This window comes from Eubalaena glacialis, chromosome 4, assembly GCF_028564815.1.
Source record: "Eubalaena glacialis isolate mEubGla1 chromosome 4, mEubGla1.1.hap2.+ XY, whole genome shotgun sequence".
Taxonomy (NCBI): domain Eukaryota; kingdom Metazoa; phylum Chordata; class Mammalia; order Artiodactyla; family Balaenidae; genus Eubalaena; species Eubalaena glacialis.
In genome coordinates this window covers 66,072,919-66,092,584 of record NC_083719.1, presented here as the reverse complement: position 1 = coordinate 66,092,584, position 19,666 = coordinate 66,072,919, and the positions used below count along the sequence as shown (strand labels likewise).

General features: G+C 36.4%; 1 protein-coding gene and 1 non-coding gene across 2 annotated transcripts in view; both read left to right on the top strand.

Annotated features, from left to right (window-relative positions):
- TMEM167A (transmembrane protein 167A) overlaps window positions 1-18,731 on the top strand; it is a 33,666-nt gene extending 14,935 nt beyond the window's left edge. The window contains exons 2-4 of the mRNA XM_061187972.1: window positions 5,168-5,277; window positions 9,443-9,477; window positions 17,231-18,731. Of these exons, the coding sequence (XP_061043955.1) occupies window positions 5,168-5,277; window positions 9,443-9,477; window positions 17,231-17,301 (216 nt within the window). The 3' untranslated portion in view covers window positions 17,302-18,731. The remainder of the gene's footprint in view (window positions 1-5,167; window positions 5,278-9,442; window positions 9,478-17,230) is intronic.
- Window positions 6,909-7,040, top strand: LOC133091632 (small nucleolar RNA U109). Its single transcript, XR_009700963.1, has one exon. It is a non-coding gene; the product is annotated as a small nucleolar RNA U109 (small nucleolar RNA).
- Window positions 18,732-19,666: the final 935 nt, after the last annotated feature.

Here is a 19,666-nt window from a genome sequence, read left to right as displayed (position 1 = left end):
AGGTAGAAATTCCCAGTGAAGCCATCCAGTCCTGGACTTGTTTGCAGGGAGTATTTTCTTACAGGTTCTATTTCACTTTGATCGTTCTGTTAAAATTATGTTTCTTCTTGACTCAATTTTGGCAGGCTGTGTGTTTCTAGAAACTAGTCCATTTCTTCTGGGTTGTCCAATTTCTTGGCATATAAATGTTCATAGTATTCTCTTATGATATTTTATATTTCTGTGGTATCAATTGTTATTTCTCCTTTTTCATTTCTTATTTTGTTTATTTGGGCCCACTCTTTTCTTGGTGAGCCTGGCTAGAGTTTGTAGATTTTGTTTATCTTTTCGGAAAACCAGCTCTTCGTTTTACTGATCTTTTCTGTTAGTTTAGGGGTTTTTTAATCTTTGTTTCTTCTCTCATCTTTATTTCCTTCCTTCTGCTCACTTTGGGTTTTGTTTGTTCTTTTCTAATTCTTTTAGGTAGTAGGTTAGGTTGTTTATTTGAGATTTTTCTTGTTTCTTGAGGAAGACCTGTAATGCTATGAACTTCTTCTTAGAACCACTTTTGCTGCATCCCATAGATTGTGTAAGGTTGTGTTTTTATTGTCATTTGTCTCAAGGTATTTTCTGATTTTTTTTCTTTTATTTCATCCTTTACCCATTGGTTTTTTAGTAGCATGTTGTTTAGTCTCCATATGTTTGTTCTTTTCCCATTTTTCTTCCTGTGGTTGATGTCTAGTTTCATACCATTGTGGTCAGAAAAGATACTTAAAATAACTTCTATGCTCTTAAATTTGTTGAGGCTTGTTTTGTGACCCAGTATGTGGTCTATCCTAGAGAATGTTCCATGTACGCTTGAAAAAAATGTGTATTCTGGTTTTCTGGGATGTAGTGTCTTGTAGATGTCAATTAAGTCCAACTGGTCTATTGTGTCATTTAGGACATCTGTTTTCTTACTGATTTTCTGTCTGGAAGATCTGTCCATTGATGTCAGTGGGATGTTAAAGTCCCCTAATATTGTATTTCTGCCAGTTTCTCCCTCTATGTCTGTTAGTATTCTATTGATATATATTTAGGTGCTTATACCGGGTGCATATATGTTAATGGTGTAATATCCTCTAATTGTATTGATCCCTTTATCATTGTATAATGTCCTTCTTTTTCTTTATGGCCTTTAAGTCTACTTTGTCTGATATGATTATTGCTACCACCACTTTACTGTCATTTCCATTTGCCTGAAATATTTTTTTCCATCTCCTCACTTTCAGTCTATGTGTCTCCTTAGCCCTGAAGTGAGTCTCTTGTAGGTAGCATATTGTAGGTTCTTATTTTTTATCTAATCTGCCACTCTGTCTTTTGATCAGGTCATTTAGTCCATTGACATTTAAAGTAGTTATTGATGGGTATGTGCTTATTGCCATTTTAAACCTTGTCTTCCAGTTAATTTTGTACTTCTTTGTTGATTTCTTCATTTTGTTTTTCCTTTTGTGGTTTGATGGTTTTCTTTCATATTATTCTTGAGTTCCTTTCTTTTTGATTTTTGTGAATCTATTGTATGTTTTTTATTTTGTGGTTAACCGGGTTTTCAAGTATGTTGACCCATAATTATCTCTATTTGCTTTTTACAATTTTTTTGTTTTTGTTTTTGTCTTTGTTTTGGCTGCATCGCATCTTCATTGCCGCACATGGGCTTTCTCTAGTTGCAGTGAGTGGGGGCTACTCTTTGTTGCGGTGCATGGGCTTCTCATTGCGGTGGATTCTCTTGTAATGGAGCACAGGCTCTAGGCGCATGAGCTTCGGTAGTTGTGGCATGCAGGCTCAGTAGTTGTGCCTCGCAGGCTCTAGAGCACAGGCTGAGTAGTTATGGCACGCAGACTTAGTTGCTCCACAGCATGTAGGATCTTCCTGGATCAGGGATCAAACCTGTGTCCCCTGCATGGGCAGGTGGATTCTTAACCACTTTGCCACCAGGGAAGTCCCTTTTTGTTTTTAATCAATGTAGTGTCTTATTTAAATGATCTTCAATCCTTTTATGTATTTGCCTTTCCTATTGTAATTTTCACTTTCATATAAATTCTTGCTACTTTTCTCTTTTGAGGAGACCTTAGGGTAGGTTGAGTATTGCTGTATTCTTTTAGTTTTTGCTTGTCTGAGAAATTCTTTATCTCTTCTTCTATTCTAAATGATATTCTTGCTGGGTAAAGTATGTTGCAGGTTTTTCCCTTTCAGGACTTTGAGTATATCATGCCACTTCCTTCTGGCTTGCAATTTTCTGCAGAGAATTCATTCAGCTGATAGCCTGATAGGGATTCCTTTGTATATGGCTCTTTGTTTTTCTCTTGCTGCCTTTAGAGCTCTCTCGTTTTTAACTTTTGCCATTTTAATTATGATATGTCTTGGTATAGGTCTGTTTGGGTTCATCTTTTTGGGGACCTTCTGTGCTTCCTGTACCTGGATATCTGTTTCTTTCTTTTGGCTTGGGAAATTTTTAGCCCTAATTTCCTGAAATAAATTTTCAATCCCCTTTTACCTCTCTTCTTCGGAGACCACTGTAATGTGAACATTGGTATGGTTAATGTTATACCAGAAATCTCGTAAGTTGTTTTCATTTTTAAATTTTGTTTTTCTTTAGTTGTTCTGATTGAGTGATTTCCATCATTCTGTTCTCCAGATCACTTATTTGTTCTTCAGTGTTATTTAGTCTGCTGTTGATTGCTCTAGATTGGTTGTTATCTCAGCACTTGAGTTGTCTAATTTTGATTGCTTCATCTTTGTAGTTTCTAGTTCCTTGTTACAGTGATCTGCATTTCTATTGGTAATCTTAATTCCTTTAGCATTTTTCTTATCTTCTTTTTGAACTCAGGGTCTAGGAGACTGGTGAGGTCTGCTTCATTTCTTTCAGGGGATGTCTGTTGTTCTTTTAATTGGGAGTAGCTCCTCTCCTTTTTCATTTTGCTTAACTTCTTCTGTCTGAATTTAGGAGAAACATTTTCTACTGTGGTCTTGAAGGGGTGTTTTCAACATGGGAGTATCATGTGTACTCTGTGTGAGTCCAGTATTTTTGGTGTGAGGGCTGGTTTTGGTATGGATGCCAGCCACCTCTTCTCCCCAGAGTCTGCTGGCTGTTATCCCCTTGATGGGGATGTGATTGGTGTTTTGGAGTCCAGGGCCTACACTGGGTGTTAGGCAGAGCCCCCTCATTGCTCCATGGCCTGTTGGAGTCAGGGCCTCCTCCCCAGTTATTGGAGTAGAAGCCCTGAGGGTTGGATTTGATGAGGCTCCATTGCCCTTGAGTGCATGCCCTGTCCCAAAGGAGGTGACCGCTGAAGCAGGTGAGGCCCATGTGGTCACGGTGGACCTTTGTACCTCCCATGCAGTCCAAAGTTTCTTCCCTTTTTCCATTGTGTTCATCCTAGATGTAGTGCTAGGCTGTGGTATGGAGTAGGCTGGCGCTGGGGGCCAGGGTGCTGTGGCTGCATGAATCGAGATGGTTGGGCTGCTGCCTGGGACCTTGACTGCCTCTGTGGCAGGCCTCTCTCAGGACCTGTCCACCCCAGATTCAACTCCAAGCAGAGGTGTGGGGTTGGCAGAACTGGAGCACTGAGTACTCCTCCCTAGAGGCTTTGTACCAGATACATGCCTTTCTGTGCTCCACCGGGTGCTGCTGACAAAGCCCAGACCCACCCCCTTCCCCCCACCCCCACCTTAGGAGTGCTGACAACGGGACAGTGCGCTCTGTTGTTAGACCTGGACCACACCCCAGACCTTCAGGACTAGCTCCTTGCAGCTAAATGGAGTCTTTCCCTAGGGTTTGTCTGCTGAGATTCACTGCTTAGCTGCTGTAGGTATTTGTTGCCCCACCAGATTCACACTTTGATTGGGAAGTGTGGTGAGGTACAGGCGCCAGCACCAGTCTCCCTCCACCATGACTGTTAGCAGGCCAGCCTGCGCACACTCCTCTCAAGTAAAGTCCAGGCTTCTCCAGCCCCTCTGTCTGTCCCAGCAGGCAAGGGGGCTCGCTAAGCCTGCCTGTGTGGACCTTTTCTCCTTTACACATCCCCCCCAGAGGCTCAGGTCCCATCCTGATGCCTTTTTTTTCTTTTCCTGTCCTACCTACTTACATGGAGGTCTTTCTTGCAGCTTTGGTTGTATAGGAGATCTTCTGCCCACTTCCCATTGGTTTTCCATGAGGATTGTTCCACATGTAGATGTATTTTCGATGTGTTTGTTGGGGGAGGTGAGCTTCACATCTTCCTACTCTGCCATCGTGATCCCCCTCAGGAAGTACTTCTGAATTTACTAAATAAGCATATTGCTGGCTACTGTCTGAGATTGATATATTTTAGCTACCTGTATATAATGGAAATGTTATTCTTTATTATACATACAGTAGTATTCCTGCACTTTTTAAAAATTGTTTTATTTATTCAATCATCTCTTATTGGGCTCCCACCGTGCGGCTGGCACATAGTCAGGTGCTGGAGATTCAGAGTTGATAGACAGTGTCCACTCTTCAGGGATGAGTATTGTGATAAACATATAACAGTTTTCTTCAGGAACAGAATCCTGTGTTAAATTTTATTTTAATAACTTTTAAAAAATCAGCAGTGAATGAGCAAGTGCTTTTCTTTCACCAAAACCTAACAGGCTAGTATTAGTCAATAAATGGAACATGATTACTTAAATTTAAAGCATTCTTATTCTAAAAGAATTTCAGAATTGAAAGAAACTTGAGCCAGCATTGAGTCTGTCTCCCTATTCTCCACCCAGTTTTACTGATGTGAAACAGAGATTTAGAGAAGCCAGTATTCAACTGAGGTCATATAACCAGCTTACTTGCAGAGCTTGGAGACCCCATGTCCTGCCTAGTAGTCTGGGATCCTAGAATATCTCTATTAATTATTGGTTAAGCTTTGGTGAGCTGTTTTGGATTCATGACATTTTTGGTAGTGTTTTTAAGTTCTTGAATTTAGAATTTTTGTTGCATCTTCTGAATTCCTTAGCCCAAAGAATGGAGAGGAAAGTATGCTCTCAGAATACCTTGTGATTTTGCTTTTAAAGTGTTCTCAGGCATGTCATTCTGTTTGCCTTTTTGAAGAAAAAAGTATGATTCTTAATATGAAATTGACATTTTTAACCTGTGCAGTTTATCTTGTGACATTAATTTTTCTTTTTCTCTTTTTAGTCTGCCATTTTCAATTTTCAGAGTCTGTTGACTGTAATCTTGCTGCTTATATGTACCTGTGCTTATATCCGATCCTTGGCACCCAGCCTCCTGGACAGAAATAAAACTGGGTATGTCACTAATAATGTCTAATCACCCAAATTAGTTCTTAGAAATATTGAATGTCAATTATTGAAAGTCATTAAATAATTTAATTCCTATATGTAATTTAGTTTGTAATAACTTTTTACATTATTTTTCCCTATTTTTAAAAATCCAAATCTTTATATTCACAGAAGCTTACTAAATAAAAATATAAATATCAGAAGTGACCTGAAATGTGTTGGACTGAAAAAAAAGTGTATTTTAAAAGATGTGATAGATTTGTTTCTGAGATTGAAGCTACAATTTAGTACTTTCAAAGACAGTGTTTGGCCTTAGTATTTAATAGAATATTAGTAAAATTGGTTATCATATTTTGAAAGCATTAAACATCTTATAAGCACTGTGTCCGTAAAAATAATAATAGAGACATTGCCTCTTCATTCCAAGACTGGTCTAATCATATAGGCTCCCCATCTGTATCATAAAGCAAACATCTTTGGAGAAATTTATTTAGCTTACTTTAAAAAGTAATGAAAATTAAGTCTTGGGCATGTCACATCACTTTTAATTATATGTTCACACCCCCAAAAAATTTAAGCTTAATATGATACCACAAAGACTTAAAATTTTTAAGTGCCATCCATGTTCCTAATACAGAAATACATATTGAGTTCAACCAGAAGGACAAGTATGTAAAAAAACAGAGACCATGTGGTGAAAACTATGTAGACTTTCTTTGCCTTACAGATTTATTAATTTCTTGAATTCACAATTGTCTTAATTCTTTTGTGGTAAGATCCTGTACCTCACTTAATCATCTTCAGAAATAATAGGATGAAATAGTAGAATACTTCACATAGGAATAATTAATTATCTCCAGCACCTTTTTTATTTTTGATGAAAGGATAAGGGCCAAATTAAGATCCTGAAAGGTCAAACTCTGCTTTTCCACTAATAAAAAGCCCCTACAAGAGGCCAGGTAGTAGATAGTCAACCATGAGAGGAAATAATTCTCTTTCCTTCAACTCCATTATATCTTTGGGGTCATAATTAACATTTATTCAAACATCCTATTATCTAAATCATTTGCCTTTTGTTACTATTCCTTTCTTTTTATTACATAGGTTTGTTTGAACATCTATAAAGATATAAATAGAATCCCTAACCAGTTTTGAATAATGAAAATCTATAATCCTGTTCCAATAAACTGATTGTCTCTATTGGCATGAGGGATTTTATTTAACCTACTGAAGGTGAAAATAGATGTTATTTGTCCATCAGTTTTTCTGACAATGCCTCACTTCCTTTGTAGACATTATCTTCTCATCAGTCCACCTTTTTCTCTGAACTCAGCACTCAATACTTTGTCCCTTTGTTGAAATTATATAATCTTATTTGTTGCTTAGTTGTGCCTGAAGCCTTTCCACCCAGCCAGTTTTATTTCCTCCTACCCTCCCTCTGCAACCCCCAACGATTAACTTATAGTTAAAGCATATGGTAGCATCCAATAAACAGTCTCATTGATCATTAGTTTAGATTTCTAATGTAATACATAATGTCTAATAAGAAATTTAAGTGTTTATGTCATTGAGGAATAATCTCATAGTGGCAGAACAGTGTATTTGCACTTTTCTGATGCTGCGACAAAAAAAGTAGATTGCATGTGGAAATGTCTGCTCCTCATTCCTTTGGAAGCAGGAATACATCCATAACATGCTACATTAAAGGAGTTCTCAGGGCTGCCAACCTTACAGTAGAGGTTGAGTAGTAGTATATTTCTCCTACATAAAAACCAAAGAAACAGCATGCCTATTTTCACATTTTAAAATATATAATGATATAGTCAACTATTTCAAAGCTTTTTTTAAAACTTTGCTTCTATTTATATAAATGTTAAGCCCTTTTTATTTTGACTTGTACATATGAAGTATTTTCTGTAGAAGAAATTTTTACTGGTCATTGTTCTCTTCTGTTGTAATGTGTATTTTTATGAGACTCAAAATAAGCTTTCCTTTCATTATAGTGAGTATTCCATGCTAAAGTGAAGATATCTGGACCAATTAGATAAAATGAGTTCTTGATAACTTCACTGTTGAAAATAACAAATTAATTTTTTGCTGCTTCAAATAATATAGAACTAAAAAGCAGCAGAGAAAGATTGCTACTTTGTCTTGCTTCATATTTTCGTAGACTTAATAGTTTTATCAGCAGATACACTTATTGGCTTATATCCTTAGAAACTAAGCAGCATATCTGCATTGGTTTTTACCAGCTAATAAAGTTCCTTTTAGCATTTGGGATGTTACAGAAATGTCTAGGTAGGGAAATACGTGAAAAAGGCCAAAGCAGTACCAATTAATCTCTTAAGTTGCCAAGTTGGGAAATTTTTTTCATTTAAATAGCTTTCAATATGCTAAGTGTGTTATACCAATTTCCTAATGAGGCTTTTAGTTGTTTCTAGACTATAAGACCTGAAAAGACCTTGACTGTGGTCATGTGGTTTCAGATTATTCTGTGGGGCCCTAAGCTTCCCATAGAGGAACTTCAGGTTTCCTACCTCTGAGTACCTCAACCAGAGGAGCTTTAAGTCAGTAATGCATTTTATAATCAACAGACTTTTAGAATCAAGCATCCAGGGCTTTGCAGATCACTAACCAGTTGTCTTTCATTTTTTGATGAAATGTAAGCCAGTGTAAGTGATACCTGGAGTTATTGTCACATACACCTTTAGCCTGTGTAATACTGAACACAGCGCATATTAATCACTATTCTAAAGACTTTCTGTGTAATAACTCATTTAATCCTTGTAACAACCCTATGAGGATGAGATAAAGAGATAAAAGAGGTAAAATAACTTGCTCACAGTTATGCAGCCAATTAAGTAGGATTGAACTTAGGCACGATCTAGCCCTGATCCTTTGCTTTCAAGAGTGTATATGATTTTTGTCCTTTTTATTCCTATAAGAAGAAAATTGATTCACCTGTCAGAATGCCCATCCTTCACAATAAACTTGTATTTTTGCCCATTTCATTTAATCTGTACTAAGAGACTTCTTGCTTTGATGTCAGGAATTTACTGTATACTTCAAAGGAAGAAAGTGTATAGAACTTAATTCAATCAGCATTTTCTTTCAGTCTTAACCATTCAAATACAATGATTCATTGCCAGCCATCTCTTTGGGCAAAAAAAAAAAAATTATAAATTTCCCTGTAATTTAAACATTATGATTTTCTTATACCAATCCTAATTCACTAAATAAGTAATGTTACTTTATCTTGATTTGTAACCATGTGTAACACTATTTATAATTCTATTCTTTTGTCACACCAACAAAATAGTTGTCTACAATGTGTTTTTTTTCCCAAATATCTCTATTCATTGAATGACTTGTCTTTTTTTTTTTGAGCTGGTATTTTTTAATGCATGCAAAATAAGTGATATATCCATATAATATGTATTCATAATATATTCATTCATAGAATTGAAATGGACATATTAGTCTAATTTTTATTTCCAGAGTGTGTTTTAAATGGCATATTTAGTTAATTTCATATACAATTATATGAAACTAGGGTTTTCCACTTACATTGAAATATATATGTTGAAATATATTGAATATATTACACTGAAATATAGGCTCATATTTTTGTATTCCTCCTTATTTAATGTTATAGTTATGTAAATGCTATCATTGGAGTTCATGATTATAGATCATTTAAATAAAGAACTATATTCAGTACGAAGTAAGTTTTTTCAGTATGAGAGTTTTATTTTTTAATGTCAAAATTTATCAAGAACCAACTGTTCCCATTTACTGTTTTCTCAAAGTTAACATTTATTTAAATGGGCATATGTATTTTCTGCTTTTGAAGGTAAAGCACTTGAAGTTGACTGAATCAATCTTCTAATAGTAAGCCCTGGTGCAAATTTTTGCCACTCTCACATTAATTTACTTTGGGCTTAACCTGTGACACAACATATGTTCAGTTTCTGACAGTTTCTATACACTGATGGTTGATAAGCTATTGTGTCCTACTTTTCTCCGTAAGTAGTGGCTCAACATCAACTACATTTCAGTTTAAAGCAAAGCATCAGCAGTTAAAATACTAGTATATAATAAATTCTCCATATGGTTCTGAATAATTCACCTTTCCCAGTAAACAGTAGCTACTTTTTTTTATTCTATGCAGGTTGTTGGGTATATTTTGGAAGTGTGCCAGAATTGGTGAGTATCTATCTATAATCTCTCTCCACTTCTTCATCTGTAAATTGTTGGCCAATTTACTTGTTGTGTTCAAATAAATCAAATGTCAGTTTTTAAAGTGCAGCCTTCCCAACTATGTGCATTTTGCAGTAGTTTGTAGAGTTCCACCTAACTCTTTTCCTGACACTATTTAAAACTAGACTTCATAGATAGCTGATAATACTTCATTAGCAGGGAGATGGAAAATATGACAAAAGTCTCTCTAATTCAGATATCAAATACTATGCATTCCTGGTTTTGGGGAGATTTCAGACAAATATGTATAGTTTTATGCACACATACTTTAGTATGCAGCATGCAATTCTGTATAATGTGTACCATTTTGATAACTGAGGATGATTTTTCCATTTAATGAAAGGCTTGCTGAGCAACCATCTAATTGCCCTCTGCTAGGTCATAGAATCTTATTGGTTGCTTTTAGAAAACATGAACTATTTCATCTTTTGAATCCATGTATGTGGTCATACTTGAGCTTTGTGTAAATGTGGATATCTTCTAACTTTTCATAATAAGATTAGTAGCACCTTAAGTGTGTTTATGGTTAGATAACAATATATACTATACATTGTCCCATAACACTATATATATAATAACATTTAACACAGTGGCCAGCACATAGTAGACTCTCAAATGATTGGTAAGTAAATGAATTAAAATGCATTTTATTTGCCAGAATTCTTTTTTTATTGCAGTATAGTTGATGTAGAATATTACATAAGACACAGGTGTACAACATAGTGATTCATAATTTTTAAAGGTTATATTCCATTTATAGTTATAAAATATTGGCTATATTCCCTGTGTTGTACTATATATTCTTGTGGCTTATTTATTTTATACATAGCAGTTTGTACTTCTGAACCCCCTGCTCCTGTCTTTCCCCTCCCCCCTTCCCTCTCACCACTGGTAACCACTAGTTTGTTCTCTAGATCTGTGAATCTGTTTACTTTTTCCTATATTCACTACTTGGTTTTATTTTTTAGATTCTACATATAAGTGATATCATACAGTGTTTGTCTTTCTCTGACTGACTTATTTCACTTAGCATAAAAACCTTCAAGTCTATCCATGTGGTTGCAAATGGCAAAATTTCATTCTTTTTTATGGCTGAGTAGTATTCCAGAGTGTGTGTGTGTGTGTGTGTGTGTGTATGCCACATCTTTATCGATTCACCTGTTGATGGACACTTAGGTTGCTTCCATATCATGGCAATTGTAAGTAATACTACTTTGAACATTACGGTGCATGTATCTTTTCAAAATAATGTTTTTGTTTTAGTCGGATATGTACCCAGGAGTGGGATTGCTGGGTCATATGGTAGCTCTATTTTTACTGTTTGGAGAAACCTCCATCCTGTTTCCCGCAGTGGCTGCACCAATTTACATTCCCACCACCATCCACATCCTCAGCAACATTTGTTGTGTTCTTTCTGATGATTGATAGGCGTTCTGACAGGTGTGAGATAACATCTCATTTTTGGTTTTAATTTGCATTTCTCTGATGATTAATAGTGTTGAGCATCTTTTCATCTGCCTGTTGGTCATCTCTATGTCTTCTTTGAAAAAATTTCTATTCAGGTCTTCTGCCCAGTTTTAATTGGGTTGTTTGTTTTTTTGATGTTGAGTTGTATGAGCTGTTTGTTTATAGATTTTGTATATTAATCCCTTATCAGTGATATCATTAGCAAATATTTTCTCCCATTGTGTAGGTTGTCTTTTTGTTTTGCTGATGGCTTCCTTTGCTGTGCGAAAGCTTTTACGTTTAATTAGGTCTGATTTGTTTATTTTTGCTTTTGTTTCCTTTGCTTTAGGAGACAGATCCAAAAAAAATATGATTTATGTCAAAGAGTGTTCCACTTATGTTTTCTTCTGGGAGTTTTATGGTTTCCGGTCCTACATTTAGGTCTTCAATCCATTTTGAGATTATTTTTATATGTGGTATGAGAAACTATTCTGACTTCATTCTTTTACATGTAGCTGTTTTCCCAGCACCACTGAGGGGGGTGGGGAGCGATTCCTGACACAGTTTTGTATGGAGTCCAGGGTGTCCTGAAACTTGTGTTGGCCTGCTACTGGGCAGGACCATGTCCCAACTGGTCCCAGGGCAGGGTCTGGCCTACTGGGGGGTGTGGGCAGGCTGGGTCCGCAGATTGCAGGATTGTGGTTTTCTTGCATTTGGTGTCTGCCACCTGATGGGTGAGGCTGGTCCAGAGGCTAGAGCAGACTTCCTTGAGGGCAGGGCTGGGCTCCAGGAGTTTCTGGGGCTGGTGCCTGTGCACTGGTTGGGGAACTGGGTGCTGGGACCCTGCTGGACAGGGCCATGTCCAGAGGCAGCTGTGGGCTCAGGGGGTCTTAAGGCAGCCTGTCTGCTGATGGGTAGACTCTGTCCCCACCGAGTGAGTTGCTTGGCCTGAGGTGTCCCAGCACTGGCACCTATAGGCTGTTGGGCCAGGGCACGGTTGGGTCCTAGCACTAATAAGCTAGAGGGAAGATTCCACAATGGCGCCTGCCAGCACCAGTGTCCCCATGGTAGAAGTAGCTCTATGAATGGCTGCCACCAATGTCTATGTCCCCAGGGTGAGTTGCAGTTGCCTCCTGCTCCTCCGGGAGATTCTCCAAGACCAGCAGGTAGGTCTGACCCAGGCTCCTATCAAATTACTGCTTTTGCCCTGAGTCCTGGAGTGTGTGAAATTTTGTGGGTGCCCTTTAAGAGTGAAGTCTCTCTCCCCGAAGTCCTATGGGACTCCTGAAATTAAGGCCCACTGGCCTTCAAAGCCAGTGCTCTGGGGGCTCATCTTCCCAGTGCAGGACCTCCAGGCTGGAGAGCCTGATGTTCGGCTCAGACCGTTCACTCCTTTGAGAGAATCTCTACAATGTAATTATTCTCCAGTTTGTGGGTCGCCCACCCAGTGGTATGGGACTTGACTATACAGCTAGTCTTCCCCACCAACCTGTCTCCTTGTGGTTCTTTCTTTGTGTCTTTGGTTATAGAAGATCTTTTCTGGTAAGTTCCAGTCTTTTTCATCGATGGTTGTTCTGCAAATAGTTGTGATTTTGGTGTGCTTGTGAGAGGAGGTGAGCTCAGGGTGTTTCTACTCCGCCATCTTGGCCAATCTCCCCAAGAGATAGTATTTTCTGATGCTTTTAGATCACATTTGCAGAGTCCCAATGCAAACCCTGAAACAACAGAAGAAATCTTAAGCCCTTCAAAAGTAACCAAGAAGAGAGAGAAAGAGACAAAAAAGCACCCTCAAGGGCTAATGCTGATAGCTAATGGTAAATGTAAATATATATACACCAAACTCCTTGCTTCAAGATCCAGGTCACTCAAGGAAAAAAGTAATCTCGCTAAGGAACAGGCTGGTAAGAATACCTCACGTAAACTACAAAGAGAGAACATAATGGGATTGTCTCCATAATTTCACTTTCTGATATTTCGTTGTTTGTTTGTTAGTGTATAGAAATGCAACAGATTTCTGTATATTAATTTTGTATCCTGCGACTTTACCAAATTCATTGATGAGCTCTAGTAGTTTCCCCATTTACCATCTCATCAAAAAGAATAGAATACCTAGCAATAAAGCTAAGGAGGTTAGAGACCTGTACTCCGAAAACTAGAAGACACTGATGAAAGAAATTGAAGATAACACAAACAGATGGAAAGATACACCGTGTTCTTGGATTAGAAGAATCAATATTGTTAAAATGGCCATAGTACCCAAGGAAATCTACAGATTCAGTTGCATTCCCTAACAAATTACCAATGGTGTTTTTCACAGAACTAGAAGAGATAATTTAAAAATTTGTATAGAAACACAAAAATTCCGATTAGCCAGAATAATCTTGAGAAGGAAGAACAGCTGGAGGGATCTTGCCCTCTGACTTCAGACTATTACAAGGGTATGGTCATAAAAACAGTATGGTACTGGCATAAAAACAGTATGGTACTGGCATAAAAACAGACGTATAGATCAGTGGGACAGGATAGAAAGCCCAGAAATAAACCCCACGCATTTATGGTCAATTAATCTAGGACAGTGGAGGCAAGAATATACAATGGAGAAAAGACAGTCTCTTCAGTAAGTGGTGCTGGGAAAACTGGACAGCTACATGTAAAAGAATGAAATTAAAAGATTCTCTAACACCATACAAAAATAAACTCACATCTAAGTGTTTAATCCATTTGAAGACTGGATACTATGAAACTCCTAGAGGAAAACGTAGGCGGAACACTCTTTGACATAAATCGCAGCAATATTTTTTTGGATCTGACTCCTAGAGTAATGGAAACAAAAACAAAAATAAACAAATGGGACCTAATCACACTTATATGCTTTTGCACAGCAAAGGAAACCATAAACAAAACGAAAAGACAGTCTATGGAATGGGAGAAAATATTTGCAAATGATGTGACCAACAAGGAATTAATGTCCAAAATATACAAACAGCTTGTACAGCTCAATATCAAAGAGACAACCCGATCAAAAAATGGGCAGAAGATCTAAATAGACATTTCTTCAAAGAAGACATACAGATGGCCAACAGGCACATGAAAAGATGCTCAACATTGCTAATTATTAGAGAAATGCTAATCAGAACTACAATGAGGTATCGCCTCACTCTTGGTCAGAATGGCCAACATCAAAAAGTCTGCAAATAATAAATGTTGGAGAGGGTGTGGAGAAAAGGGAACCCTCCTACACTGTTGTTGAGAATGTAAATTGGTGCAGCCACTATGGAGAACCGTTAAAAAACTAAAAATAGAGTTACCATATGATCCAGCAATCACACTCCTGGGCATATATCCAGAGGAAACCATAATTCGAAACGATACATGCACCCCAGTGTTCATTGCAGTCGTAGAATATCACTCAACCATAAAAAAGAGTGAAATAATGCCATTTGCAGCAACATGGATGGATCTAGAGATTAAGTCAGAGAAAGACAAATATCATATGATATCACTTATATGTGGAATCTAAAAAAAATGATACAAATGAATTTATTTACAAAACAAATAGACTCATAGACATTGAAAGCAAACTTATGGTTACCAAAGGGGAAAGGCAGGGGCAAGGGGAGGGGATAAATTAGGAAATTGGGATTAACAGTTATGCACTACTATATATAAAATAGATAAATAGCAAGGACCTACTATATAGCACAGGGAACTATATTCAATATCTCGTAATAACCTGTAATGGAAAAGAATCTGAAAAAGAGTATATGTATATGTGTGTGTGTGTGTGTGTGTGTATCTGAATCGCTTTGCTGAACACCTGAAACATTGAATCAACTATTCTTCAATAAAAAAAGAGAACATATGGAAGAGCAAGACAGTTTGAGGGAGTAGAGAATATCACTGGATTAGAGTCATACTAACATTAAAGTTGCTAGCTCATGAATAAAATATTAAGGTATTTTAAATCCATCTTTTATGTAATAAATTAGAAAACACTGTACAACTCCATTTAGTAGCCAATCCAGGTGATCCTTTTGTTCACAATTTTTACTTGAAAGTATAGCTAAAGTTTTCAGACATCTAGTTTATAGCTTTCTTCATGTTATCCTATAGTACTACCTATTTTTATGTCTAATTATAAACTGTGCCTTTTTTTGCTTGCCCATGTATTTCCATTTTCCTGTCTTGATTATATGAATACCATAGGTTAAATGGTTCAATTATTCATTTTTGCCAATTATGTGGAAAGCATTAGCTTTTCATTTTGGCAAAGTGGTTTAGAAAATGTTGATGGTGATATGCTGCTTTCTCAACCACATGCTCCTCTCTTATCTTGACACAGAATATATCCACAAAGAAAGGAAGCAGTTTTAATGGGAAAAGGCCCAGCCAGATCATCTTATCATGTTACACATCACAGTACAGCAACTGTTTCACATTCACTTATAGAGACCTAAGACCAGACAAGAAGTAACATTCTTACCCAAGTTCAACCAAAGATGTTTAGCTCTACCACATGGCAGTCTCTTTTAAGAAAATTAAAAACGGGAAAATGAAACCCATATGTAAATTATAGCATTCTAAGTTGGAGGATGAGGGAGAGAAAAACTTCCTCAAAAATTAATTTCCAGCAGATGGAAAATTTAGGACAATATTAGTTTCTTCTTTTAATGTTTAAGAAGACTATATTAGACAGTGAGAGTATCTAGCCCTATGGTGAGTAACAGGCTTCCTTATGAGATCTCCCAGAAATTTTGGTCTGATTGTTTTGTTGTTGTTATTGTTCTTGTTTTGTTGGATAACGTGAGTTTTTCACCCTGAAAGAATCAGCATGGCTAAAAAATGAGGAACCACAGTATTTTTTAGTTTCAAAAGATTTTTTTTTCCGGTTGAGATAATATTGTAAAAACACTGTATTTTCTCACTTTCTAGATTTTTCTTTAGCTGGAATGCAGTCCATTAAATGTCTACGGAGAGAAAAAACTTTCAGAAAAACACCAAATGTTTATTTTATTTGTATGTGTGTAATGTCTTCTGTGAATATTGCCATTGAACAAAGATATAAACTTTTTGACTGTATCACTGTGATCTCAGTGAGGAAGCTCTGAAAATGAAGATGACCTTCAAGGTTTTAGTTGATAAGAGTGGTCAAGATTGACATTTTCCAGAAGTAGTTAACTGAACTTGCTAGTGAAATATGGAACTTAGTTACTAGAAAAGATTATTTTAAACATCATAGAAAAACACAGGTGAGGTGAGTATAAACCATCTCTGTAAAGGAACCAGGTACATACCCAGGATTATTCCTAGAAGTAGCACATCACTCTTTCTCCTTCCTTCTTCCTTTCTTATGTGCCCTCAAGGCAGCATAAAAATGCCTGGTGCTTTGTGCAGCCTTGCAATTACTGAAGAAACAGGAAAGAACAAGATGAGTTTGAGTTAGCTCACAGTTACAGGATCTCTGTTTATAAGACAGTTTCACAAGCCAACTCCAGATCTACTTCATGCAAAGGAAAGTCTCCAAGTATAAACAAACACTCCTTAAACACATGTGAAAATTGACTAATACAGAAGTGGTTGTTCTAAGTTCTACATCTCTAACCCAGAGTAATTATACTGTAAAAGATTTGATATGAAATCCATTTCAGAAATAGTTTAGTTTTCTCTGATATGTTTTTATTAAGCATTCTACGTTATACTGATTTTTAAAATGCAGTTTGATTGAACACCCTCTGTTTATTTTCATCTAGGAATGCTTATTTTTTACCCCTTATAATTGTCATGAATTGCTATCAATGAAGAAAAAAAGTATGGCTAGAAACTGTATGTTGAACTTCTTTTTATAGGTGGAAATTTCCCTTTTTTATAGGAAAAAAACAAGCAATATTTCTTTGGTTTTAATTGAGTTTTTGAGATAATTTCATTTGGATCTTTAGCCTACATTCTGTGTTATATTTTTTAATATCTGGGTTTATGCAGTGACACTGAAATGGCTCATGAAGGGTTTTCTAAAGGCATGAAAAGGGAGGTGGTCTTAAAAATAGATCAGTATAGTTTAGCTCATTCTGGAGTATACTCACTTTTATGTTGCATGTAGTTTGTTTTGCCCACCCCTGCCCCTGAATATATGGGCTTCATAGGCAAGAATTTTATCTTGGTTTTTTATATGCCCCTCTCCTGTAGTAAGTAATAACCTTATGCTAACCACTCAGTTAATCAATCAACGTGAATATATCTACCTTTTTTCCAACAGGTGAACGGAAGAGTCCTTATGTTGCGGTATGCTGTATTGTGATGGCCTTCAGCATCCTCTTCATACAGTAGCTTGGAAAAATGCCAGAATTCAGTTGCAGTCAGATTTAAATATGAAAAAAAAAAGGACTTATCTGCAGAAAATAATGGAAAGAATGGTTAACCCTTTTATCTCTGAACATTGAATGAGATAAATTTTCAGCTGCTGTTCTCTATTAATTATTTTTGTTATTGGACCAATGTTCTATATAAATAATTAGGATGTAACCATTTAATACTCAGAGTTTAAATATGTCTGTAACAATCAACCTCAGTACTGTCACTACAATATTACATTCTGCATATGTCATTCTGTTGTGTCAGATACCAGTTTTTAGTGAGGTATCTTTAAGGCACAGAGGAGAAAACAAAATTGGTAAATTACTTAAGAAGTTCCTTTCACCGTGATTTGGAAACGATAAATCTTTATAGAATGAGACTTTTTGGACTAGCTTTTTTATTGAAGAAAAAAAAAGGTTCAATTCATGTTGATAAGGACTGCATTCATATTTAATAATGCTTGCTTTTCCTCTGGCCACATCATTTTGAGCATTAACCAGAGTACCTCTACTGTTAGCAAACTGTAGTTTATTACAGGTATTTAAACTATTTAAAACAAGCCTATGCAGTTCTTAAGGAGGAAGATAAATGAGAAGTGACTTGAGTGCTATTGAGAAAAATGTTCCTATTTAACATAAAAGAATTCAGAATACCTGACTGGTGTTATTGTCTCTGAAACCTCTGGTTAAGTATGGATAAATGTCTTAAGCATAAATTTGACCAGCTAACTAACTGTCGTTTTTGGAATAAGACTACATGCTTAGAGTAAAAAAGAGCTAAACTGAATGATAATCTTATATGCGTTTTTCATTCTTTTTAGTGTTAGGTCTCTACATTTTAATTACCCCAAAATGCAAACTGTGTTTTTGTTTTTTAATACAGCACTTTAATTTATGTTTTGTCTATCAACTTGAACTGGAATCTTGTGTAACTTACTACATGATGATAAACAGTTTTCACATCTACTTACCATATGCCATGGCATAAATGTCTTTGAGCTTTGATGATAAAGGAGGACCGTCAGTAATTTTCATTGAGGCAAGAGGAACATTGGAAATGTGACTTATAAATTTTGTAGTAGAGCAGTTATTACACATTTATGGTTAATATTTCAAAATTCAGTTAAAGTTTCAAAGCAAAGGAGAACTTCTTAACTAAAAATTGCCCGTTATACATAGTATTAATTAATTAGATATTGTTGTCAGCTGTTAATTCCCCATAAAGATAAAAAGAATAAACTTTTTTTTGTTAAGAAAAAAAAAATTGTTTAGAATTATTTTTAAATGAGCCTGCCAGTAGCTGTTTCTGCAGGAACAAAGTATGGAACTGAAAGTTACCTATTTTTAGGACCACTTTAAAGTACTTAGAATTCTAGGAAACATCGAAGAAAATCTTGTTACACATTGCCTGCTTTTTTTTTTGCAAAAGATAAAAGCTGCTGTTTGGCTGTCAGTATATTTGTTTATTGTACATTTCTGGCTTATCTATGGCTGGTTTAAAATGGTATATTTTGCCTTAAACAGGTTAATCAGGCTATGATAATTGTTCCTACTCTGCACTGTCTCTTGGGCTTTGCATTAGGTCAAGGATTTTCAGGGTATCCCCAAAATAGGACTCTTATCAGCATATACATGCAGAGTAAGTCACCTTTGTGGGTCTAGTTTCTTGAGTGGCCATCTGTTGTCCAACTCTGCTGCCAACTAGACTTTCCAAAAGCTATATCTATCAACTAATTTTTTATATACTAACAAACACAAATCTAATATGAAAAAGGGAGGACTATTCTAGATAATCAGTTCTAGGACATTTCTTTTAAGTTGGCATTTCAGAGGAGGTAGGTGGAAAGTAGAGGAAGAAATAATTTTTTGGAAAATTTGTGGCAACATATAAACATTTTTTACATTTTTTACTGTGTGTAGATGCTGAACAGAATGGGAAGCAGCTTATTTCTGACCCCAGACATTCTGACCTTTTGAAACACAAGCTCTTTGGGAGGTGGTGAAAGACACAGGATTCTGTGAAGAAAAGCAATGAGCATTTTCTTTAATGTATTTTTTTTTTTTTCAAAGCATTACCACTAAATCCTATTCTCTAACCCAAACGGCGGCGTAGGTAGTTTTAAGCCCACAGAATATTCAGATGATATTCCTTTTGTGGTCTTGGCGAGGTGGTAAGATGCAGAAGAGGATTAAGGATCAATTTAAACATCAGATGGACTTCCTCTGTCACATAGTCTTGGTGCAGGCCCGGATGGGACGATGGGCACTAAAGTCCACAGCTTGCTAGATTCAAATACCCTCCCTAAGCTCCTTCCTGGCTCCAGAATCTTTTGATTCCA